General features: G+C 49.2%; 2 protein-coding genes across 4 annotated transcripts in view; one reads left to right on the plus strand and one right to left on the minus strand.

The window, feature by feature from the left end:
• Positions 1–2,680, plus strand: part of Irag2 (inositol 1,4,5-triphosphate receptor associated 2) — a 34,601-nt gene extending 31,921 nt beyond the window's left edge. The window contains exons 15-17 of the mRNA XM_051155690.1: positions 212–310; positions 1,704–1,811; positions 2,338–2,680. Of these exons, the coding sequence (XP_051011647.1) occupies positions 212–310; positions 1,704–1,811; positions 2,338–2,581 (451 nt within the window). The 3' untranslated portion in view covers positions 2,582–2,680. The remainder of the gene's footprint in view (positions 1–211; positions 311–1,703; positions 1,812–2,337) is intronic.
• A 203-nt stretch (positions 2,681–2,883) lies between these two features.
• Dnai7 (dynein axonemal intermediate chain 7) overlaps positions 2,884–26,410 on the minus strand; it is a 34,377-nt gene continuing 10,850 nt past the window's right edge. The window contains exons 3-12 of one of the 3 annotated variants that reach the window (XM_051155586.1): positions 25,533–25,679; positions 23,430–23,533; positions 22,108–22,450; positions 14,478–14,559; positions 11,614–11,774; positions 8,921–9,077; positions 6,414–6,628; positions 4,880–5,047; positions 3,760–3,873; positions 2,884–3,178 (exon numbers count right to left, since the gene is read on the minus strand). In XM_051155586.1, coding sequence (XP_051011543.1) covers positions 2,915–3,178; positions 3,760–3,873; positions 4,880–5,047; positions 6,414–6,628; positions 8,921–9,077; positions 11,614–11,774; positions 14,478–14,559; positions 22,108–22,450; positions 23,430–23,533; positions 25,533–25,679 — 1,755 coding nt within the window. In that variant the 3' untranslated portion in view covers positions 2,884–2,914. Of the gene's footprint in view, positions 3,179–3,759; positions 3,874–4,879; positions 5,048–6,413; positions 6,629–8,920; positions 9,078–11,613; positions 11,775–14,477; positions 14,560–22,095; positions 22,451–23,429; positions 23,534–25,532; positions 25,680–26,410 lie in introns of all 3 variants that reach the window. The other 2 variants (XM_051155587.1, XM_051155588.1) reach the window with 2 other exon arrangements.

Raw genomic sequence — 26,410 nt, forward strand, 5'->3', positions numbered from 1 at the left:
GTATAATAACCTTTGATTTGTTGAGGGTGTGAGGAGCAACACAGGAAAACTGGCCTCGGGCATGGCAGTTGTATCAGGGAATAAGAGTTACCTGGATGTGCGAAGGAAAAAGCCAAAAGGCAGTTTAGTGTCTGCACTGGCCTAAGCAGTGTGGGAGCACTCTGCTGGGAGGCACAGCTCTGCTTGACTCATGGATCCTATCTCTGTGCAGGAGAATTTTGGGGACAGAGCAGAGTGAGCACCGGCCCTCGCTACACCGGTTCATTAGCACCTATGCCTGGGCAGACGCTGAGGATGAGAAGCGTGACAAGTAGGTGACTCGTGGTGGGAGCTGAGGCTCCTGGAGTGGTGGCCACTTCAGCTCAGAGGGGAGGAGAGCACTCACTGGCAAAGACGCAGACTGTGACCCACTGTATAAATGGTGGTGCATATGAGTGACGCGCATCTTTACCTGTCTTATGTAAAAGGTAGCCATTTCAGCTTCTGATCAGCAACATTTATCGTTTTGATAAACAGGGGCTGGTATATATCCCTGGCTGGCCTCAAACTAACAGCAATCCTCCTGTCTCAGCCTCCTGAATGTTGGGGTTACAGGTGTCACCACTTTATCTACCTTATGTAAGTCTAGTAAGTTAAAATACACGGTATGCTTCTGTAATGAAAGGTGGGGTGCAAAAGATGAGGCGTTGACGTAGTGCTGCCTCCCCTAGCTCCACCTTACTTGATCCATTTTGTCACCTGTTAAGTCACCTCCCTCAGATCCTTCAGTTAAGGTGATTTGCACACTCAGTGAGCGCCTGCAGCATACTTTCTCATCCCTAAGTACCAGGAAGAGACAGCAGAGGCATCTTCACATCCGGTAGCATCTAGTTATGGTGATAGGTCTGCTGTGAGCTACGTGGGGAAATGCCAAGTGCTTCCTTCAAAGACCATTGCTCGTGGCTTCCACGGAGTCTTTGTAAACAGAGACTGAGATTAAGAAACACACAGAAACCTCTCGCTCACTCCTCCTCAGATACTGTCCTCTTTGGCAGCCATGGGCATCGGTTAGAGGAAGCTCACTTAGGTGCAGGAAGTCCTCTTCGGACTGTGGCTTAAAGCACTCAGTTTAGGCACTTCCCAGGGCCCCGCCATATTAGTTTGCGCCAACTAGCTTAGCATGCTGAATATTTTCATATGCTTTCAACAGTAAGATATTTAGAGTAATGACACTTAGACTGCATTCCAAGTTCACACTGATCTGGACATAGTAACAGAAAGAATCCAGACATGGGAGAGCAGGGGACAGAGACAGGAGGACCACGCCAAGTCTGAAGCCAGCCAGGGGCTAACCGTGAGACCCTGACTCAAAACAAAGTCTCTACTGAAAACCAATGCAATCAAGTGCTTTGGAAGATATTAAAGTATGGTAATAAGTTTAAGTATTCAGCATTTCAAGAACTGTGTTATCTACACACCTTTTAATGTATGCTGAAGATGTATACGTGTATTGGTTAGAACTGGCTAAGCCGGCCTTTTCCACTCTCTGTGAATTGGCCCTGTGCGTGTTACTAAGATGCTACAGAGAGGTTACTTGATACTCCAGCAGGCTTGTGATCCAACACTTGGCATGTGGTGTTTCTGGGCACTTTGAGTTGTAAATGAACCTCTGTGGTGTCTGGCGAAGGTAGCATGTTGTCATTCCTGTCAAAACTTGTTTGCAGAACCAGGGACACCCCAGAACAAGCAGGAGAAGAGGCTGTGGAGAGGGCCAGGAAGCCCAGCCTTTCTGATAGGAGAAGCAGCCTGGCAACTTGGGACATCAGCACAGTGTAAGTGGCGGGCCCAGGGCTGGTCTTACTGCTGGGGCTGTTAGGTCTAAGATGAACAACATGGGTACGGTCCACTACTCCTCACCGCTTTACACAGCAGGAACTGGACTCTGGAGCCAGACAGCCTCGGCTCAGACCCAGGCCCTCCCAGGCTCTGGCGTCGGTGGCTGCTTGAAGGAGACAGTGAGAGCCCCCGCTTGGGACTAGTGCAGATGTTGGTGAGGCAGATGTAAATCTTGGGGTTTTTTAGTTTGAACGTTAGCGCAGATGAGTGCGGAGTTCGGTGGGAAATGCATCCACACTGCTTTGTGTGACTGAAAGGACGAGATAACTGGGTGTTGGGAGTTAGTGCCTCCATCATATCCTCAGCATTGCAGCAGGGCTATTTCCTTCATTTTCATAGTTATAAATGGTGGGGAGCGGGCTGTACCCCAAACCAAAAGGCCTCCCCCTAACATGCAGCTAAGGCAGTGGGTGCTGTTGGATGCTCAGTAACCAGTGCCACCTGTGCTCTCTCTCCCCACAGCTGCGGCTCCGTGGCTTCCTGGGTCGCTCGCCTGCAGGCGTCCTTCCCAAGGTTCAACAGAGTGCTATGGCTCTCTGTGGTCTTCACTGTACTGTGTGCAGCACTGGTGAGCTTCCTCACAAGCCAGCTCTTCCAGACAGCTGTGGAGGCTGCGCCCGCACAGGAAGGGGACACCTGGATGTCTCTAGAACAGGTCTTATGGCCGCTTACTGGACTCAGGCACAATGGGCCCCCGCCACTGTGATGGTCCTGCTTGACTTTAGCATTTCCCTCTGAGATTTGTGACTTTCTCGTGTTTTAGTGCAAGACTAGGGGACTCAGAACAGCTGGGACAGTTTAATCCCCAACTGAAGCGCAGGGAGGGAGCGGCCCCCACCAGGGGTGTTTTACGGGGGCATTTTAGTGAGTGGTCAGAGAGAGACAGACCCCTTTATTGAAATATATCAAATAAAGTCCATTCAAATCTTTTATGCAGTGAAGCTTGAATTCAGAGTGCTCTTAGGTCACCTCGCCAGCCAGCCCCTGGGAGAAGTTCCTGCTTGCTCCTCCCCATCCCTCGCACAGGCGGGCGTGAGGACTAGGAGTAGCTGAGGACTCGCACGGAGAGCAGCATGTGGCACACCGAGTCAATGAACTGGCAGTTGGAATGCCTGACCTTCGTCATCGCCTCTGGAGAGGCGAAGTCCTTCACCATGTGGTACAAGGTGGAGTGAAACTCTGTCTCCTCTTCGAGGGTCTCGGAGAACACGTCACTGTCTTCCCTCATCTTGAGCACCTGTGCTCTCTCACCACTGAACATGAGGAGATGGTCCTTCGCTGCCGCCGCCAGGTCTTCCTTCACCTAGAAAGAGTCTGAGTTCTGAGAGTGTCTAAACACGCTGGGCACCCAAGTCGCCCAGCTTAAAGACAGCGGCTGGCACAGCAGCCTCCTGGTGCCGGGAGTAAGGTTGTGCGCCACCACACGCAGCTGACCTGCTTTAGACTGTGAAGCTGACCCAAGTGCTGGCTCTGGGAGCTGAGGGAACAGCTGGCACCCCACCCAGACACGCACCCAGCTACTGAGGGGGATGTGCTCAAGTGGGGCACAACAAGAAGAAACACGGTGGCCACTTTACTTCAGCATAAAGAGCTGAGCCTTGCAGGTGGAGCTCAGTGGAGGAGCACTTGCAGGCTATGTACCAGGCTTTGGGTTCCCACAGCTCAGAAAAATCCAGTCAACCTTGAGTTTGAAAATGGTGTCTTTTCTAACGTGTTAGAAGTTATGCCGAAGGCCTGACCTCTGCAGAGGACCATGAACCGCAGACACACACACACACACACACACACACAGCAGTGGGTGGTGAAGGTCTGCTAAGCTAGCGCATGTCGTGAGCGCTTTCTTTATGGAAGACAAGGCAGTTTAACGGGTTTTGCATACTTTACCCAGAACACAACTCTTGTGGAATTGCAGACCATGTTCCACTTGCTCCAGCGAAATGAGAAGGCAGCGCTCAGCAGGGCCATTTGCCGATAGGCCTTCATCTCCACCAGGGGCATCTGTCCGTGGGAGGATAACAGTCAGTCTTACAGGGTTCCCACAAGCGTCCTCTCGGTCAGACCCTCACGTAGGTAGGAGGGCTCATTTCAAAATTTAAGTCAGATTCTGTGACTCTATGCTCAAAATTAGGTAATGGTGTCCCTTTCTGTACATTCCCTAAGTTGAACAGCACACACAAAAGCTGTTGTGAGTGGACTCTTGTGAGTGGACCCCTGTAAGCTAACCCTTATGAGCAGACGCTGCACCCACCCCCACCCCCGGCCCGGCCCTGGATCCTTCCTAGTCCTACCAGCTCCAGGCTCCTTGGTCTCTTGTTTTTCTATTCTAGTGTATTTTTACCTTTGTGATGTGCGGGACCATTTATGCTTCTCTCTCTGCTAGAATGTCCCTCCCAGGGCAGGGACAGGAGCAGGGCAGTGAGCATAGTTAACTATGTCACCAAGTCACTAAAACTGACCCCTTCTACCTATGCATTAGTGTCCATACCCTTAGGGACATGACTGGCGGATGTTACATGGTCACTGACAGGTGGAAAGACACCAGAAAGTGGCAGATGTATTCTTCCAGATAGAACTCTTCTGCCTATAAACACGCCTTCTGTGAGCGCCTGTGATTTTATCACCATGGTTTACCAAGCACCTGCACTCTGGGCCGGGATGGCTGCCAGTCCTTATCTTGGGGAGCCCCAGACTCACATGGGGGATCTCATGAACAGCACACAGACACGGGGACTGTGCTAAGAACCCAGGAGGGTTCTGCAGGCTGTGTCTATATGTAACTACTACTGAGAGGACCCCTCACTGGGGAGAGGAAGAAAACAAAGTGAGCAGTGGCTGGGCTGCTTTGCTAAAGTGACAGTGCAGACGGCAGGTCTACTTACTACGCCATAGCTCTTGAGAAAATTAAGCTGGAGGGACCCTGGTGTTCTGACCTTTTCCCTGATAAAGTTTAGTCACAGCAGCATTCTAGGCTCCTACTACATGACATTTAGAGAGCTAGTCTTGCCTTATTGTTGATGACGACATAAAAGTGGGAGTACACTGTAGGGAAGATATTCAGCCCAGCTTCCTTCAAGGCCAGAATGAAGGGTGCGGGCGTCATCCATTTCCCTTCCAAGTGGGACAAGCGATCTTGGTCCTCCAGTTTGATTGAAGCCAACATGCAGAGGTTTTCCTAAGTGACCAGATGGGAAGAGAAAGGGGTCATCACCATGCGGGTCCAGCTCCTCACGGCCACTGCACTAAATACTGCATCTGGCAGGTCTCGGGCCTCATTGCCTTAGCAGCTAACGTCCTGGGCTCCCTCTGGGTGTCTGAGAGACTAGAAATGATGTCCTGGGCCTATTTTTTAAAATGTGAGCAGTCTGTGTTCATCTGAATTAAAATATCCATTAAAAACTCCTGATTGTACTTTCAGGGATTATTCTGGTACGTTCTGTAACTACCCAGTTTTGAAGGGATATGGAGATTATGCTTCTGTATTGGCATGTTAATAGCAATGGCCACTTAACCTATTACAGCTAAGAGATCGCAGTAGCTAGTCAGTGCAAAAATGGAGTCAGTTTTTTTCTTTCATACCAAATGCTCTAACTCCAACATGTGTTCCATCATTTTAGCCCAGCTGCATCTTACTTAAGGCTTAATCGCCATGAGGCAACCTGTGACGCCAGACCTGAAGACACAGAAGGACCTGCGGGCTCACAGACCCGCACTCTGCAGGTGTCAGCCCTGCCCCTTAGACCAGAGCCATGCAGTGTCTTCTGCCTCTGTGATGGGGTGGTGGGGAGGCCGACATGGAAGCCTGCCAGGCAATAAATACCCTGTGCACACTCAGGAAAGCCAGTGACCTCCTAACAAACTGAGGGACAGTTGACAATGTCTTAGGGGCCTTTGTAACAGTGATAGTCCTGAGATGCCATCCAACAACCCCACAGAGGCTTCATATACTTATTTTGTTTGCTGGTTGGTTGGTTGGAGACAGAGTCTCACAGTGTGGCTCTGGCTGCTTCTGCCCTGAGTGCTGGGATTAAAGGTATCTGACACTAAACCTGTCCTGAGGATTGGAAGCCTGCTAGTCTTTCAGACAGAGCTCCAGCTCTTTCTAAAACAACTAAAATTTGCATATCAGAAAATCTGACAGTGATTCTAAGTACATGTTCCCTACAGATCAGCTTTAAAACACGGTGCCTATGAAAGCCCCTTAGGCCGATGCACAGTGATTCGTGTGTCCCTGCCGTCAGCCCTGGACCGCAAATCACTTCTCTGGGGTTTCCAAGGCTGTGTGCTTCTAACAGGCACTGGTCTCCCTCAGCAAGACAAGCTCAGAAGCTAGATTGAGGACGCCGGATCCGGTGGCTCAAACATTCAGAGCTTCACACCTGGCTGTCCTGCTGGGATGACTGACCCATCCCTAGGAACCCCGGGGTTCCTCACTCTTACTTATTTATTTGAATTTCATTTAGAAGTCATAGCTCCAGGGACAGTATACGCACGCTGGCTGGTGCACTACCCAGGCCGCAGGCCGCTGGGAGGCCACTCACCTTGATGTGTATCTGGAGTTCGAGGAAAAGCGTAGTCACAGTCATGAGGACTTTGTTTGCATCGAGGGGTCTCAGCTCCCAGGATTGGTACGGCATATTTATGTGGGCATCCTGAATCAAGGCCACAGGGCCCACAGTATCCAAACTGAAGGTGATGAGCCTGGTTTCTCGGTTGTAAACAATATTGCTGATGCCATCTGTTCTCCAGAGTTTACCTTCACGACAGCAGGTGACATCAGTCATGAGTAAGAACGTTGAAGTACACATAGTGTGTGCAAAAATGGCTTCCTTCTCAAGGAAACACCCCTCACTCCCCCACACACTACCACCATAACCACCACCAAAAACAACTGCCCACACCACCACCACCACCACCACCACCACCACCACCACCACCCACACTACCACCATCACTCCCGTTCCCTGCTAGGAGATCCCTGTCTCCAGGGTCCAGTCCAAACTCCAGCACATTCTGCACTGTCTCTGTCCATTGCCATTTCTCCCACCTGTTTTCAGCCCCTCTCTCCTGCCTTCCTGAGATCTTCCCCATGTGTGCCTGTGCGTACTCACTCACGTGTGCCTGTGCGTACTCACTCACGTGTGCCTGTGCGCACTCACTCACGTGTGCCTGTGAGCACGTTGCCATTCATTCTAGGTAATTCTTCCCTAGCCCTAGATAGAGCTCTATACCTGTTTTATTTTTTAAAGGTTTGTTTGTTTATTTTTTGGTTTTTCAAGACAGTGTTTCTGTGTGTAGACTTGGCTGTCCTGAGTCGTTTTGTAGATAAGGCTCACCTCAAACTCACAAAATTCAGCCTGCCTCTGCCTCCTGAGTGCTGGGATTAAAGACATGTGCCACCACTGACAGGCTAAAGGTTTACTTTTTGTTTAAGGTTATACTTTGAGGGATCATTTCTACGTTTGTTACTGACTTTTATGCATTTTGCCTGCTTGGATGTACATGCACCAACTGCATGCAATGCTCACAGAGGCCAGCAGAGGGCACCAGCTCCCATGGAACTGGAGTTACAGATGGCTGTGAGTGGTAAGTGTCCAGGTCCTCTGCAAGAGCAGCAAGACTGGGCCATCTCTCTGACCCTTTCTCTACTGTTTGAACACAGTTGTAAAACTGTCCTGTTATCAAGCATACAATCTTAGTTTCAGGAAATGGATGCAGCTGTGCAGCCATGGCCTTGATCCAGTGAGATTTTTAAGAATCCCTCCCAAGACATCTCATGTGTACCCCCTTTAATGTTCATTTCCAGGTGCACCTCTGGGTCTGCCTGTCTAAACTTCGCAGAGAAGCACTCTCACGCAGTGGGCAACGTACTTTGTCTCTTTCAGGCCAATAATGAAGATACAGAGGAGGGGAAAAGCACCAGGCATGGCAGCTTGTGCCTGTAACCCCAGCCCTGGGAGGCAGAGGTGGTGGGTACTGTGTACTTAAGCTGTGCACTTAGCTCAAGGTCAGTCTGGGACCCAACAAACCAAAACATGAAAAGGTGATTCAAACAAACATTTCAGCAGGCTGCGTAGATGCGAGTCTAATACCTATGCTGATGACCAGCACTGGTCACTAATAAACGGAACATAAAGTATTCTATGGCACACTAGACAGATGATGATGAGCACCATCGAGGGTGTGACATGAACAGAACTTGTAAGATGGTACAGCCATGTTGAGAAACAGATTAGTAGTCTCTCAAGGAATATTCACTTGCTACTTGGATACAAGTAGAGACCAGAGGGCAACTTTAGGTGTTGGTCCTCAGGGGCCACCTCACCTGAGGCAGACTCCCTCACTCTCAGCTGTGCCGGCCAGGCTGAGAGATGCATGGTTGCTCTGCATCTCCCACCTCACTGTAGGGGACATAGTTGCAGTGCCTGGCTTCTACATAGGGCCTGCATCTCCCACCTTACTGTAGGGGGCACGGCTGCATGCTGCAGTGCCTGGCTTCTCCATAAGCTCTGGAGACTCAATCTCTGGTCCTCGCACCAGAGTAGCCAGTGCTGCACCCACTAAGCCCCCCTCTTTAGCTAGTGTGGATCATCTCAGTTAAGATAGTGAGTCTCGCTCTTAAAGAGACTCTTCTGGGCAGACGTGATGGAGTTCGGCAGTAGGAGCGCTCACTAAGAAGCCTGAAGATGTGACTTTGGATCACTGGAACCCATGGGAGGTTGGGGACACAGATAACTGGCCCATTAATTGTGAGCTCACCTCCATGAGTGCTGTGGTACACGCATCCCCCTCCACCAAAGGAAAACAGTGACAAACGTGAGCTATGGGCGTTCGGGGCGGAGTGCCCGTGGGTGGGGCACCTTCCCAGCACTCTGGGCCCTACCCCAGCCTTGGAGAGGTGGAAACAGGAAGAATAGAAGTTTGGGGCCACCCTTGACTACGCCCTGAGTTTGAGGCCAGTCTAGGCTTTATGACAGGAGGACGGCCTGCTGCAGTCATGTGTGTCACCCTCCCTGCTGCACGGTAGTAAGAGCTGGCATGGCTGTACCTTCAGCATCCCACCTTATGACCTTCGGATCCTCAAAGAAGACGACCTTCTCGTGGACCTCCAGCGTGACCTCTATGGGCGGAAAGGCGTTTTCTGGGTCGGGTTCCTCTGCGGTTTCTGGAGGGTACACGAACCTCTGTAATCCTTCTTGGAGTATCTTTTAAAAGTGATCAGAACAATGAGAGTTAGAGAGCGCAGCCATGCCAGACGCCGGACTCCTAGCCAGCTCTGCTCGCCATCACAGAGCGTGGCCATGCCAGACGCAGGACTCCTAACCAGCTCTGCTCGCCATTACAGAGAGCGGCCATGCCAGACACCGGACTCCTAGCCGGCTCTGCTCGCTGTCACAGAGCGCGGCCATGCCAGACGCCAGACTCCTAGCCGGCTCTGCTCGCCGTCACAGGCGCCACCAGAACAAAACTCAAGATGGACAACTGAGAGGGACGCGACGACACAGCTAACTGTAACACAGAGCTTCCCGTGGCCAAGCTCTGAAAAGCTGCCTTTCTCACCTACATCTCAAGCCCCACAACGAGCCAGGATTGATTTGTTGGGTTTTTTGTGAGACAGGGTTTCTCTGGGTAGCCTTGGCTGTCCTGGACTCACTTTGTAGACCAGGCTGGCCTCGAACTCACAGTGATCCCCCTGCCTCTGCCTCCTGAGAGCTGGGATTAAAGGTGTGAGCCACCACTCCCACTGACAAGCCAGTATTGAGCAGGGCCAACAACCAAGGTGCAAGAGAAATTAGAAGACGCCAAGACGGCCTCCCACCCACACTGACACCCAAGTGCCTCCCATGGACCCACAGTCCCTAGAAGAGAAGCGTGCTGTGTCCTGGAGCAGCACAGGAAGGAGTAGGTGAAGGTCTGAAGCTGACAGCAGAGTCCTAAGGCTACGGACACTTGAATCAGCACAGGGAAGCTAGGAGAGCAAGAAGAGCAGCTTAGGAATCCAGAAGAGTGCTCTCATGCAGTAAGTTAGAAAGAGCCCAGCAGTCATGTGAGCACACGGCTCCTCAGGAGCCACAGCAGGTTGCAGGAGAGCTCTGGGCACTCAGGTGCTGGACAGGCAGAGGCAAAGCAGGACTGTAGTGGATATAAACATGTTTTGTTTTGATCCCAAGTGTGGGATGGGGAACAGACTTGTGAGAGAGCAAGTGATGTTTATCTACTTAGAAGTCGAACCATTTCGTAGGGGGGCTTGGTTTTTGCCAGCTGAAAAATACCTTAGTACAGACTCTGAAAGGAGATATATGTACACACCACCACACACACACACACACACACACACACACACACACACACACAGAGAGAGAGAGACAGCACACACACACACACACACACACACACACACACACACACACACACACAGATGCTCAAAACAGGAGGCTGGGCTTTTTTGGGTCTTGGATTGTTTGGCTGTTCATGGTTCCACTTTGAGACACTCCTAGAGGGAACCGCTCCAGGGAAGGCTTCAAGGCTTTGGGCTCTGGCGGTGCTCCGGGTTCTGGTTGTTCTAGGTTCCTGCAGCAACTTTGGTGGAATTGCTGGTCTGCTGAAATCCTGCTGACTATGCCAGGGAAATCGTTCCCAGGAACTGATACCCAAAAGGTTTCACACTTGTTTTCCTTAATCTCTTTTCCCTCCTGTTTAGGGTAGTTGGGTTGTAAGGGAGGTGCGTTCGTTTAATAAGTTCATAATAAAGTATGATTGTTAAGGAACCAGAGCTATCACAGGACACTGACAACACTCAAGAACATATTTTTGGATGAATTCTTTAAAAACCCAGCTCTGCTGAGCCTTCATGTGATAGTTTTGAAGGCTGGCCCTCACTGAGGGGCATCTCTTTCTAGGCAAGCACTCTACCACTGAGCTACACCACCAGCTCCAAAGGGATGGTGTCTGAGTGTGCCCCACCCCCAGCCCCCACCCCACCTCCACCCCCACCCCACCCTACCCCACCTCCACCCCCACCCCACCCTACCCCACCTCCACCCCCACCCCTGCCTTGTGTTATGCTCTGGTCTGGATCCATTAAGTGCTTGTCCTTATTTCACGGGGAGAAAGGAAACGGGAAGGCCAGATCAAGATCAGCTGGGTGAGCGCAAAGGAATCCACACCGCACACAAGAAGGCGCAGCACGCCTGTGCTCTTGAAATCTCACTGAGTGATCAGAAGAAAGCATCTGCACCACAGACTTGCAGGTTATTCTTCATTCGGAGCTTAGAAGAGCATGTGCTGCAGGGGCCGCCCGTGGATGGTTCAGCTACTAAAACTCAAATGAGGTAGAGCGGTGCCTGCTTATAGTCTCAGCACTCCGGAGCCTGAGGCAGGGGGATTGCCCTCACTGCTGCTCTGAGAAGCACATCTGAGCTAGAACACAGGCACGCCCACTTGTGTTTCTTTAGAGGCAGCAGAGATGAGAAGGGGCCGTGGAGTGCTGTCTGGGTGGCCCACTGACGTGAAAATGGCTACCACCTGGCCATTCAAGAGGAAAGAACTGCCAAGCTCTGGTTAGACCAGCAGTTTAAGGACCAAAAGACACTGGGGCATTGGTACTGTAGAGTCACAATAAAGTTAATAGGCGAGGCTTTCTCAGAATATAAGATTAGCATGCATCAGATGCGGAGACCATGAGAAAGGAAATAAAAGCGAAACCCTTCAGCTGTAATTTACGCCGCAGAGTCTCCCTACCTCCACCAACACCCAGCCCTTCACTTGTTTGCACTGCGGGGGCAGCTCCAGGATGTCCAGGTGGTACACTCCACCCAGGGTAGAGAAGTGGCACAAGTCGGCCTCGTAGTCGTCTGTCACTTCTGGCATTTCCGAAACATTCTCCACCAGGTGCAGCTGCGCTAAAAGGAACCACAGTTAGTGCCGTTCAGAACGGAGCGCAGCGTGTGCGTGTCAGGACAGAACAACAAAATCCCACTAGTACTGAAGGAGTTTGTCTTTAGCTACTAAACTCTGTGCAAAGTTCTCCAAGTGCTCACTGGCCACTGCTGAAGTGGGAATGCGCGTGCACATGTGTGTGTGTGTGTGTGTGTGTGTGATGGGGTAGAAAGGGCCCTGTTTGCAACACATGCTAACATGGCTACACATAATAAGCCTGTCTTACTGGTAAAACTACATTTCATAAAAGACGAACAGCTTGATACAATTCTGATAATTTGGGGGATTGGGCTGGTGCTCTGTGCTGAATTCTGGGCCCCGAAATCTGGTTGCAGTCTGCACAAGAGCATCATCACGCACACTGATCAGTGTTGTGTAAACTTTGCTCCCCAGTTATCTCTGGTTAATAAATAAGCTTGACAGCCTATGTTGGGTGGAAGAGATGAGGACGGAACTTGTGATGCTGGTCTCCAAGGCCCAGGTAAGAACCATGAGGAGAGGAAGCGAGAGGAAGGAGGAGACAGAACCAGGAAGAAGAGGTAGAGAAAGTATGTGGCCTCGTGAAACAAACAGCCCAGATAGGAAATAGGTGAGTAACTCGGGGCGTGTGCCTGGCAGTAGCCAGACCAGCTGAGAGGGTCAGTATAAAGCACATTTGCCCAGTTATTCAGCCTAAAGCTTATCAATAAGTCTTATGAGTCTCTGTCTCATTTATTTGGGAGCTAGAATGGGTAAATAGAAAAGCCCCCAAATATAAATTATCATTACATATAATTACCAAACTAAGTACTTAAAACTGGACATTATCAGACTTAAAAAAAAAAAATCCCTGCAAAAGGTGGGTGGGAAGTTCATTGTAGAAAAGTCGATTTTGGCCCATGCATCAAATGAAAAATGGTTATTTCAACAAAAATAGGGCCAGCTCAGAGAAAACCCAAGGGAGTGACAAAGTGAGACTTCTGTGGGATTCTATGATCTAGCGATCTGAGTACACAGTCAGGAGTGACACCTGCAGCCACCATGGCAGGGCCATTCTCACTTCCACCACCAAGACAAAGTCGGCCACTTACAAACACGAACCTGGGTGGGGTCAGACTTTATCCGAGATACGCAGCCAGGTTAGCAGTGTTCCACACCTTTAGTCCCAGCTCTCAGGGGTGTGGGCGGGAGGGTCATTACAAGCATGAGACAGGCTTGGTCCATATGGTAAGCGCTAGGCTAGCCTGGGCTAGGTAATGTGCCCCTGCTCCTCCCCACACAAGCTGACTAACATGTCTTGCCCAGGTTTCTGCCACCATACGATCCGCACAGTGTTCATACTGCGCCACAGAGTTTGGCGGGGGTGTAAGGGAAAATGTGGACGGAGCCGTGGGCAGGCAGTTAGACACGTGGATGGGTGGTGATGTTTACTCTCAGTATGCTCCCATGAAGAGGGCACAGCAGGGTCCTGAATTAAATCAAGTGCGGTCTCTCTTTTGTGCATGTTTAATAAATGCACTCTTTAATTTTAAAATGTATTTAATTTATAGTTTATTGGCCTAAAAGCAAGCCAGAAATAGTATTCTGCCAAAGTTTAGATGGGATGAAATCTCTGTGGGGTCACCATGCAGGGGACTGCGATGCGCAACACAGAGGTTGCTCAGCCTACTCCAGTGTCATAAGTCTAGGTGGGGAACCTCACCTGGGCTGGGCTATAGGACAGGTAGTGTGCTTGCCTAGCATACACAGGGCCTTAAGTTCGATCTCCACACAGAGCCAGGGGCATGCTTGTGATCCCCGCACTTGGGAGGGGAGGCCAGGTGACTAGAAGTTCAAGGTCATTTCCAGCTACATAGAGTTTGAGACCAGCCTGGGCTACATGAGACACTGCCTCAGAATATATAGATAATTGAATAAAAGAATACAAAGATGTAAGCGCTATGGTAGGTAAGCCTGGAGTATGCAGGACAGGATCCTTTGACGACACCGAGAAACAAGAGCAGTGAAAGGTCAGAGGACAGACTCCATCAGACAGAGCCAGCCATGTGATCACCTTCACCTCGCTGTGTGCAGCGCCACCTGCCTGTGCAGACTGAAGGGTGCAGCCCTGTGCTCACAGTGACTAGAGAAGAAATCAGAGCTAATTTCAGCAGCAACAGGGACTTAAACAATGTTTCCCTTTGAGTTGAGTTATGCAGCCACTTTAATTAATGAGGCAGGTTACCAATGTTTCTGGGATCAGCGCTGACTGTTAATAGAAGTATTTTATCTGATATGCCTCCATAGTTTTATTAACACCAAAAAAGTGCATAGTGAGAGACAACAAACAAAAGACTGTTACCATCACTTATCTTGGGAGAGGGACTGTGAAGAATTCTTACTTTGAGCACATTTCTTTCTACAATGGCCGTGCCCTCCCTCCCTCCCTCCCTCCCTCCCTCCCTCCCTCCCTCCCTTCCTTCCTTCCTTCCTTCCCCCATACCCCAAAGGCAGGGTTTCTCTGTGTAGTCTGGCTTTCCTGGAACTTGCTCTGTAGCCCAGGCTGGCCTCCAATTTACAGAGCTCCACCTGCCTCTTTAACCCCAAGTGCTGGGATCAAAGGTGTGCGCTACCACCTCTGCCTGGCTCTTGCCTGGCTCTTGCATGACGAACGCCTCCATCCCACACTGAGGATGTGGTCAGGGTACCTGCTGAGACAGCCTCACTTAGCAACTTCATCTCCAGCTTATATTTGGTGGTTTCGACATCTTCCTCTTCACGATAGGAAATCTGTCACAGAAGAACAGGCAGCCGTGAGCATCACCATCCTCGGAAACTACTCTCTATTTGGAAAAGGAGGATGTCGGTTTGTAAAAGAGCCTGGAAATGTGGACATGTTTTGGCACTGTATCGATAAACTTGAAATCCATGAAGTTAACCCATTAAAAATCTAACATCAAAGTTGAGTGTGGTGGCGCACGCCTTTAATCCCAGCACTAGGAAGGCAGAGGCAGAGGCAGGTGGATCTCTTTGAGGTCCAGGCCAGCAAGGCTAGACCAGAGTGAGGCCTTTTCTCAAAAACCAAACCAAAAGAGCAAAACCATTCACCATCAGCATTTTCTAGCACTTAGCCTAAATACTGTCATTGGTTGGTCTGACGTGATGTACTTTGCCCCTCAGCCTCATATGCAGTCACGTCAGTAGACATGTCAGCACAGATCCTGAATACAGTTGGCTGTCACCCCTCCTGTCACCTGCCATAAAACAGCTCATTAGAGACAAGACAGTGGACTGGGGAGGTGGCCCAGTTGGAAAAGTGCTTGCCTAGCATGCAGGATGGGGGTTCGATCCCCAGCACTGCACTAGATAGGGTGTTGGTTCATGTCTGTGATCCCAGCGCTGATTGGTGAAGGGAGGAGGATGAGAAGTTCAAGGTCATCCTCAGCTACACAGCCATTCGAGGCTAGCCTGGGCTACAAGACACCCTGTCCCAAAAACATTGACTCTGACAAACAAACGAGCAAACAAACAAAAACCCCAAGATCATTCCATGGAAGAGCACTGAGGTCTCTCGGTCTCTCTCTCTCTCTCTCTCTCTCTCTCTCTCTCTCTCTCTCTCTTTCTCTCTCTCTCTCTCTCTCTCTCTCTCTCACACACACACACACACACACACACACACACACACACACACACGGAAGAGCAAGGAGGTCACATAAATGGAATCTTAGGTTCACTCTCTAGTCCCAGACACACACACAACCAAAGAAAAACAAGCTCGGGCTGAGTTCCTTATAGCAGGTACTTCCTGAGAGTTAGACAGCGTGTGTGCACATGTGTGTGGGTGTGCATGTGCATTGTGTGTACATGCACAGAAGTGTTCATGCACAATTTACTTTAACTTTCATACATGCTTGTTCAGTTTTTCTTTTTGAAGAACTAGGCGTTTTAAGCCAGGGCCTCACACATGCCAGTCAAACGTCTTTCCACTGAGCTCTATTTCCAGCCAGTTCAGAGTCCTTGAAGAGATACTTTGTAGCTTGAATTTTCAACTCAAAGACCCAAGTCCTCAGAGTAATAAAATACTTCTGAAACTAATTACTATTTTGAATGTAATACTTTGATTTATTTGTCATAATTATGCCATACCAAAATTAGGCCTTTCTAAATATTTTGTGCTATGAACAATTTAGACTACACCTACAATATTTCTGAAAGTCATTTAAGTCAATTAAGGGATGGTACTAAGAGCCCTCTAGTGGCCGACTTCTTAATAAGCACATGAAAAACAACCCTAGCCCCTCCCCTAGATTTCCCTGCCACAGCAGCATTGGCAGCCATCTCCCTCAAGGTAGCTTTCCCCTTTCCAGCGCGGCTCTCAGTTCCCACTTGTCACCACGCCCAACATTGTGCTCCTCAGCGGGAGTTCTCACCAGGACCTTTCCCAGTGCATGGCCGATCGCCTGGGCCTGGAGCTGGGCAAGGTGGTCACCAAGAAGTTAGGCAACCAGGAGACCAGCATTGAGATTGGCCAAAGTGTGAGAGAGGAAGACTGTGGCTGCAAGGAGATTAATGACAGGCTGATGGAGCTACTCATTATGATCAACCCCTGCAAGCCTGCATCCTCATCTGGGTGACTGCCGTGATACCCAGCTTCCCCTTCATACACCCAGCAAGATAAAAAGAACAAGAGTCGTGCTCCAATTTCTGCTAAATTGGTTGGTGGCCAACATGCTGTCGGTCGCTGGGGCTGATCGCATCATCACTGTGGACCTGCATGCCTCTCAGACCCACGGATACTTTGATATTCCTGTGGATCACTTCCACGCAGTTCTTCAGTGGATTGTGAGAACATCACCGAATGGAAAAACTCTATCATTGTTTCCCTGGACGCTGGAGGAGCTAAAAGGGTCAGTCGGTTGCAGACAGGCTGAATGTGGAGTTTGCTTTGATTCACAAGGAGAGAAAGAAAGCAAATGAACTGGACCGGACCCTTTGCTGTGTGATGTGCAGGACCGTGTGGCCATCCTGGTGGATGACATGGCTGACATGTGTGGTACCATCTGCCATGCTGCGGTACCACCAAAGCCTGTGCTATTCTTACCCATGGACTCTTCTCTGGACCAGCTATTTCCAGAATAAATAATGCTGCCTTTGGAGCTGTTGTCACCAACACAATACCACGAGAGACAAAATGAAACTCTGCTCCAAGCTTCAGGTGACTGACCTTTCAGTGATCCTGGCTGAGGCCACTGGAAGAGCCCACAATGGGGAGTCCGTGTCCGACCTGTTCAGCCGGGCCCCACTCTGGTCTGGGTTGGGACACTGAAGGTGGAGCAAGCCTCCTCCCACTTCTCCTCCCCCTCTTTGTTTGCCTGCTCTGTTAGCGTTAGGACGCAGCAGTTCTAGGACGACCACTGGCAAATCCGGTCTGTGTACACTCCGAGGTCCCTTGTCCACCCTGCTACCTCTAAAGGCCTCTTCTCTCCAGTTTGGGGGAGGGGCCCGAGGAAGGTGGTGGTTATTTGGTCTTTAAGTAAGCTGATATAAATGAGAAATAATAGTTTCCTTCATCCTTTTTTAGTACTTTGAAGCAACAACTTTTAAGCCTAAAATTTCACTGAGGAAGTTATATATTGAAGTTGCCAAAGGTGACTTCAGGCGAAAGCCTTTTGTGTACATATATAGTGATAATAGTGATAATGCCTGTGGATATTTGGGGAAATCCTAAATACCCATTACTTCAGAGTAAACCTTGGAAAATTCATATTATCATGCATTTCAAATTTTGTTTGTGTTGTTTTTTAATGAGAACTGGATTTATGTTATTATTGCCCTTAATTGGGACTGAATTTAATTGAGCCTAAGATGGTCACTGACATATTGACTTTTCTAAGTAGATATTAAATATATTAAAAAAAACAAACTCCCCAAAAGAAAAATAAACCTGCATTATCATTTAATGTAAGAGAATTAATTTTAAGTTTACATTAATCTTCAGTGTCAACTTGTCAAGATCCCCCCTGGAACAAAGAATTGAAATTCTGTCAGTTGGAGTCTCAACCTAATTGAAAAGAAAAAGAAAAAGAGAGCTGAGCCCTAACATAGATCTCCCTGCTGCCTGCTGCCACGCCCTCCCATGATGCACTGCACCCACCGCACATTCCCATGATGCACTGTATCTAGTCTTACTATGAGCCAAAGCAAATCCTACCTTCTTAAGTTTCTTCTGTCTGGTGTTTTATCACAGCAATGAAAAATGCACCACAGAAAATACAGTGCCAAGGAGCGGTGCTAAGGCTGTGAGGAACTTGGCCTTGTGCTCACAGCTTGGGAACTTATCTGGCAGGGTATAGGACAGCCTGGAGCCCTAGGCCACAGAAGCCCTACAAATCTGTAAGCAGAGCTCAGTGGACCCCTGTGGTGGATGTTTGGAAGACCAGAGTACTGTGAGAACAGTAGACAGGGTGCAGCCTGAGGCTTCAGAGGCGGAGGAATCCTGGGAGGGCTAGAAGGCAGTTATGCTGCATGCGGGCAGAGGGTCTGGCTTCACTCTGCCCATCTCCTAAAAATCTGAATGACGCTGGATCCAAAAGTACTGAACTAAGGTGTCTGATAGAAGACATTTTAAGACAGTAACATCCAGGCTGTGTTGTGGTCACTGTTCACAGTTCTTAGATTCACAGTGAGGGAGCAGAAGGCTATACAAATGTCTAGGAGGGAGGAAAGGAGGAGTGTGAAGGTGCAGGTGAGGAGGGTGAGGAGGGTGAGGAGGGTGAGGAGGGTGAGGAGCCTCAGCAGAGCCATCAGCAGAAGCCTGGCCCCCTTCCCTGGGACCCTGGATGCAGCTGGGGAGCAAGACCCCACCAATCAAAGGCTCTGACCCCATCCTGCCTGGGCACCGCCCCTGTGGGCACCCTGCACAGTTCCTCCTCACCATGTCACGTGCTGTAGGGCTGTAGGTATGTCAGCACCCGTGCCTAATGTTATGTGGACAGGGTCTGTCCTGTCACAGTGACAAGACAGTACCCATTGCAGTGTGAAGTTCCTTCCTCCCATGCTCTTGCCACCGTCGGCCTCGGGCTCTGACTACTGACGTGGTGATCTGCAGGGCACCATTTGCCATCTCCACGCTTCTGCTGTCACAGACACGGCTCTAACACAAAGCAGGCAGGCCGAGCCACCTTCTCCGTGGCCTCCCCCGTGGGCCTCCCAAGTTCAGAGAGTAAATCAAACCTCTGCTGAAACAGGAGAGCCTAGCACACACAGGTCCTGTAGGTGTGGTTATGAACTCACAACTGAAGTCGTTATAAAATCACCCTGGGGCTGGCTCCAAGCAGGGAACAGCACCCACTGTCCCTCCAGAGGACCCGAGTTGTTTCCCAGAACCTGAGTGAAGCCACTCAAAGTCACTGGCAACTTCAGCTCCAGGGGCTTTTATGCCCTCCTCTGGCCTCCCCTGGCACTGCATTCATGTGCACAAACCCAAATGTACACACACAACCAAAACTAAAAGCAAATTTCTTTATAAAAACTTTTTCCTAAATTATCAGAATGACAAATCTGACCATGAGGCCACCTCAACCAAACCATATATACAAGACAGAACACTAGTTTTGCAAATTCAAACCGTGGTTCAAATGACATAGTTCCTAATTACTGTTTTGCAGCTTTTAAGTTACTGTAATTTTTACATAAGATACTGGTAGAGTCATCAAAAGTCAGCTGAGATCCAGCCCTGGATGCAGAGAGGAGGATTACCTAACACTCTGACTGGCAGGAACCTTCTGGAGTTGAAGAACCCAAGTTAGCTATAACTCAGCCATGTTACTTATATGCTTGCTGCTGAAAGTAGCCAAATAGGTCAAGGTAAAAATGTCCACTACTACAGCCCACAGTCCCTACCCCACCCCACCTGGAATCCGTTAGCCTGAGATAGTGTAAGATTCCAGGTGGCCTGAGCTCGGCCACCTTAACATTAGCATCACAAGCTGACAGGGGGAGCACACAGAACAAGTTAGCATTGTTAGCCGAGCAAGAGCCCTCCAACTCACCCCTCGGGATTTACTGCCTTTACCTCACCCTGATCAGAATTTACAGGCCCCTGAGAAAAGGCCACACTCATATCTTACCTCACACATCTGCCAGAGTCAACTGCCCTCAACCCCCAAAAGGTCACCTTTGTTAGCCCAGCAGTTAATAACTAACTGCTGTTGCTGAGTTCTGCTTCTGTAGAGGGGATTTAAACTCTCAGCTTTTGCAGGGCAGGGTCCCCCAATTCTTCTGAGCTTGGTGGACCCCGGCGCATTGGCTCAATAAAATTGCTTTGCTTTTGCATTGACTCTGGACTCTGACTCTCAGTTGGGCTTCCTCTGAGTCTAACAGGGTCTCTTGTCAGTCTCATAATGGCCTTTCTCTTGCTCGTTATTTTTATGACTTCCAGACTGGAACTCTAACCATGCTGAAAGTTAGCCTCATTTCTTTTTAACTTATTTTACATTTTAACTTACATTGAAATGATGTGGGTTCAGGGACAATGTCCCATGTACACACACACACACACACACACACACACACACACACACACACACACACACACTCTGCTTCCTGTCTCAGTGTTAAAGGAAATCCAGTGGTCACGCCTGACCTTCAGGGGCAACAGGATCCAATCTTTACTTTCCCTAGGAAGAAAAGCGACCAGAAGTGCCCATCTCTGGGAAAGTTACCACTCCCAGAACTTAAATGAAACTGAACAAAAGAATCTTATTTCTTGAAAATAATGCTTGTTTTTTAGACAGAGTCTCTATGTAAACCAGGTTGGCCTTGAATTCACAATGATCCGCCTGCCTCTGTCTCCAACTGGCAGATTTTTAAAGAAGAAAAATAATCAGCCATTTTTTGCTCTGCAGCAGCCCTCCCGTTTTCCAGTTCTCTGCTCTGCAGGCCTTTTAACTCTCCTGTTACAATCCCATACGACGCAGTTATCTGTACTGAGGGGTCACATCACAACTTTTTTCTCTGTTGCTTTAGACTTCTAGATTCTTCAGGGTTTTTTTTATACAACTTTTGTATTTCAAACAGGATTTTCCAACATGTTCTTAGAATATCAAGTGATTCCATTAAAAAAATACATTTATTTGTTTATGGATGGTATGGAATGTGTTTGTGCCTGTGCACACTATGGAGGTCAGGGGTCAGGAGTCAGGGGTCAGGGCTCCCCTTCCACCATGAATGCCCTGGGGATGAACTCAGGCCTGCAGGCACCTTTGTCCACTGAGCCATTCAGGGCTTGATTTACATTTTTATTTCAAATTCACACACAGTCTATTCCTTAAGTCTTTCCATACTTAAAGAAAACAAACCGATAAAAATCAATATTCTTCTTTTATGTGCTCACGCAGAGGGTTTAGGGTCCTCTAAAATTCTAGTGGGCTATGGCAACAAAAGTGGGTTCAAGCTGAAAAACAACTGTGAAAGTCCAAAGCTGCTCATGGACATAAGATGTGCCATGAAAATCTGAGAGTCAGAAAATGAACAGAAGGCAACTGCAGACAGGACACAGTTGTCACCGCAGACAGGACACGGTTGTTTTAACAGTGTGCACAGGTACCTGGGCAGAGGTAGATTTTGGATGTCCTGATGTACCCCTGTCTACCTTATCTCCTAAAGACAGGGTTAGATAAGCACTTATCTGTGCCTAGTGGTGCACACCTTTAATTACAGCACTTGGAAGGCAGATGTCTGTGAGTTAGAGGCTAGCCTGGTCTACAGAGCCAGTTCCAAGCCAGCTAGAGATACATAGTGAGACCATGTTTCAAAAACAAGTTTTAGAAAGACAATGCTAGGGAAAAAAGTGGAACCCCACCAGTTTGCACAAGCATTTGCTGCAAGTGTCTATTGAAGGGCACGCTGCCTTGGAGGTGGGGCCTGAGCAGCAATCGCCCCACACCCCAGCCTCAAGGCCTCATAGCAGCCACCGGACCACAGGAATGCACAACCCAGAGGCTGAAGCCATGGCTCCCACAAGAATTGACTGTGAACAGAGAGGGGAGGGAGACACTGGAAAGCAGGGTCAGGGCAAGACTGGGGCTCCTAGATAGCTTCTATTTGTTTAGAACAAAATCTTGAAAATAACTCGAGGGACCTGCTAACATCTGCTGCAGAGCAATAAATAGATACACTCTTTAGAATAGAGTTGAGTGGCTCGTGCCTGCAACCCCCGCCCTTGAGAGGTGGTGCCTGGAAGGCTGCTGTAAGTGTGAGGCCAGCGTGGGCTACTAGGCTGGAATGTCGTAGGAGATGCTGCCACAGACAGACAGACAGACAGACAGTGCATCTTACCCTTTTTATGTCAATGTCTCCCGGAACCTCAAACTTGATCTCCTCTCGGACTATGCTGAGCTCTCCTTGCTGTCTAGACTCGGCCTGGTCATCCTGGCTGGCAGCTTTCTCTTCAACAGAGACCTTTTCCTCAGTGTTGTTGTCCCTTTCTGTACTCTCCGCTGTTTTGAAATGCTCTGACACGACAGGGGTGGGTTCTTTTTCCTCAGGGAGGTCAGTGGTGTACAAGGGGGTGACGTGATCATAGCGTGTGTGTAGGAGCCGGATGGCGATGTCACTTGTAGCCAATATCCTTGGGATTTCAAATCCGATTTCTGTGTCTGCGAATTTCACACTTCGGTACCTGGCAGTAATCAATTGGTGGGAATTATGAGGATGAGCCAGAGATGGCCGGATCTCACACTGCTCCCAAGCAGTGTCTGTGTGTCCTGCACATGCTCACTTTACCTGCAGCACCAGGACCCGGGGTTTCTTTGGGATCCCAGGCCCACACTTCTGTCTCTCCCAAGGAGCCTCTCAGTGCTCTGCCCAGCCCTGCTTTTCTCGCTTTACCAGGGGTCTCAGCATGAGTTGTGGTCCTCCTGCTGAGGAGCAGCAGGAAGAGGCTCCCCACATGATCTAAGAGGATCCACATGACCCTTTGTATGTGAAAGGATGCCATGGCCTGCGCTGCCGAAAGTACTGGCTTATCCCTGGGGACTCTCCAGACCCCCTCAGTGCCTGCACCCCACTCCAGACCCCCCTCAGTGCCTGCACCCCACTCCAGACCCCCCTCAGTGCCTGCACCCCACTCCAGACCCCCTCAGTGCCTGCACCCCACTCCAGACCCCCCTCAGTGCCTGCAGCCCACTCCAGACCCCTCTCAGTGCCCGCTGTCCTTTGCTATCATCCGGGCTGCCAGCTGCCTCTCTTCTGCGGATGGGTTTCCTTCACAGTTCTGTTTTCTCGACAACAAGAAAACGGACACATTCTCTTCAAGTCAAGAGAAACTACAGCATTGTGTAGAAAATATAACTTGGAAAATGTCTCGTTCCCTCCTTTTATGAAATATTACGAATGAAGGCCAGAGCCAGGCCTGAGGACACACACCTGTGGCCCTGGCAGCTGTGGGAGCTGAGCAGAGGGTCACCAGTTCAAGGCCTGCTTTGGCAGGGTGAGGTGGGGAGAGGTCTCCTAACTTTTTTTTAAGGTTTTCTTTATTTTTATTCACATTTTTTTTTTTTTTCATGTGAATACATGCACCACTCATGTGACCAGCAGGCAAAGACAGGACATTCACTTCAGCGTGTCTGTACTAGGCACAGGGCCTGTGAGGGAGGTACCTTGGATTCTTTTTGAGGTTTGCCCACACATACAGGGTAATGTTCTCATCTTGGATGGTTTTTTCCATGTTCCCACTGTCCAAATCTGCTAAGGTACTAGCTTGCTGGAAGAGAAAAACATAAGAGTCACAAAACCTCACAGCCCAGCCTGGGGGCGGGGGGCATGCTGGCAAAGTGTTCCCTGTACTATTAGAGGAAAAATCCAGGTAAATCCAGGATTTAATAAGTTTAAATCAAAATGGCAATTTTTCCTGGAAAAAAAATTACTTCAGAGACCAAGGAGATTTTGTCTCAGTGCTTAAAGTGACTGCCATGTGTGAGGACCAAAGTTTGGGTCCCTAGAACCTCTGTCAATGTCTGGTGGCTTCCTGTGATGTCAGCCTGGTAAGGCAGAGACAGGAAGCTGGCTAAGTAGGCCAGCCCTAGCCAGAGGTCGGGTTCAGCTGAGTGACCCAGCGTCAGCACACAAGGTGGGGCAGAAGAGTCCTGACGTCACGTTGAGGACCAAGTGTGCACATGCACACATACACATGAGACAGTAAAAAATCAGGCACAAGACAGGCCAGCCCGAGCTCTTCTCTCCTGTGCTCCACACCCGGAGTCCGCCATTTTCCCTGTTAGTCCTCATCTGTCTCCTCATGTTCTCCTCATGTTCACTTATGAAGTAAACATCGTAGTCACTAATAACCGCACGCACCTCCTTACTCCATCTCACCTACCGTGCACACAGTGGATGCCAATGTGACATGGGTATTCAACAAGACCTAGCTTAGCACTGTCTGCAGGGCTGTTTAAACTTGGACCACATCCCAGCAAGGCTGCCCAAGTACTGTTCTAGATCCAAAGCACCAAGAGACAAAATGGCGGACACAGTGTGTGCCTGTAAGCTGTGTTCTGGTGATTCCTCAGAAACACAACAGAACTAAAACCCATAAGACAGACCCATGGGAGACTTAGACTACGGGCCAGATATTAGAACTATGAAACTGTAAGTTTTATGATGTATCCTGGTTGGTGGTTATTTGGATCTTATCATTAGTGCTGAAATATCTGGGGATGAACTGTATAATACCCAAACTCCTGAACGGTGCGAGACAATGTTATCAAAAACTTTACATTTTGATTTTCATCTATAAATTATAGTTAAATAAAGCTGAAAATTCATAGTTCACATAGAACACATATGGGGACTTGTGGTACCATTTTTAAAATCTCATGTTTAAATACTTCCAAACTGAAAATTGGAGAAAAATAGGATGTGAGTAATTGCAATCTATATGAACTGCTTTATCTGTAGTAGAGAGAGCATATTACTTCATATAGCTTTCTTCACAGTGAATTCTGTAAACTTTGGCAAATATAAGGAAAATGAGCTTTTGGCTGATAATGTTTTATCTCTTTAGAGAATAAAATACTAACAGCTGTTAAATCATGTAAGTTCATGCCTTGGCTTCACTGATGTGCCCTGGACCATGTGAAGGATGTCAGAGACACCAGTGGACATGACCTATGGTAAACCTGTTATCATGCGTGCTGCGGACATGACATACGGTAAACGTGTTATTGTGCATGCTGTGGACATGACACACAGTAAACCTGTTATTGTGCGTGCTGTGGACATGACACACAGTAAACTTGTTATTGTGCGTGCTGCGGACATGACACACAGTAAACCTGTTATTGTGTGTGCTGCGGACATGACACATGGTAAACCTGTTATTGTGCGTGCTGCGGACATGACACACGGTAAACCTGTTATTGTGCGTGCTGTGGACATGACATATGGTAAACCTGTTATTGTGCATGCTGCGGACATGACACACGGTAAACCTGTTATTGTGCGTGCTGTGGACATGACATACGGTAAACGTGTTAATGTGCATGCCATGGACATGACATACGGTAAATGTGTTAATGTGCGTGCTGTGGACATGACGTACGGTAAATGTGTTAATGTGCGTGCTGTGGACATGACGTACAGTAAACCTGTTATTGTGCGTGCTGTGGACATGACGTACGGTAAACCTGTTATTGTGCGTGCTGTGGACATGACGTATGGTAAACCTGTTATTGTGCGTGCTGTGAGAGCGATACTGCCTGTACCCGGAGAAGCAGCTCCGTGGCCACGTCCACCTTCAGGCTGAGGAGCTCCTGCAGGCGCAGGATCGACCCTTGATGCTGCAGGATGGTTCTGTTGTTCAGGTCACACGAGGGAGTCTCCAGCAAAATTAACTTCAGCTTCTCAATCAACTGAAATGTAAGGAGCATTACATCATACACTGGAAAAGCGGAAGGACATGGAAGGGTGGCCTGTCGCTTTAGATCAAGGGACAACATCCTTTCCCACCCTCTGTAATGTAAGATCACAGAGGGGAAAACCATTTTTTCCAAAGAATTCCCATGGACATATCCAACCCTGTGGGCACAAGGCTCTCAGCAGCCAGCACAGACAGGAGCCACTGTCACCACCTGAAGCCAGCTGATGGCCTCAGTGGACCTTAACAAGAGTGGGGCTTGGACAGAAGAAACTGGTTTTCTGTTTTATAATCCATCTTGTGCTGTGTTTGAGCTTATGCTAGTGAGGTGACTCTGGAGGACAGGAGGTGACACGCGCTGCTCAGCCTTGAGGGGCCTGCAGCATGATGCCCCTTAGTTAAGGTCCCTTAGTGACGGGGCCCAGAGAACCTTCTGGTTGTCAGCATGTGAAGCTGCTAAGCGCACAGGACACTGGGGAACTCAGGAAATCACCTTAACCCCTGCACATTGTGCCCTGTGTGTCTGGTCATCTAGCTGTTTGTGCAGGCCACAAGCACACATTCTGTCTGTGAGCTACTGTAGCAGAGCATCTCACCCAGAGGACAGCGTGGGGACGCTGCTGAGAGCTGGCGCTGGGAGGCACAGGCCATCCTGGAGATGCTCAGAAAGTATGTACAGACAGGTGGGGTCAAAGCTCACCACAGGGGAGCCACTAGCTCTCAAAA

This window comes from Acomys russatus, chromosome 13, assembly GCF_903995435.1.
Source record: "Acomys russatus chromosome 13, mAcoRus1.1, whole genome shotgun sequence".
Taxonomy (NCBI): domain Eukaryota; kingdom Metazoa; phylum Chordata; class Mammalia; order Rodentia; family Muridae; genus Acomys; species Acomys russatus.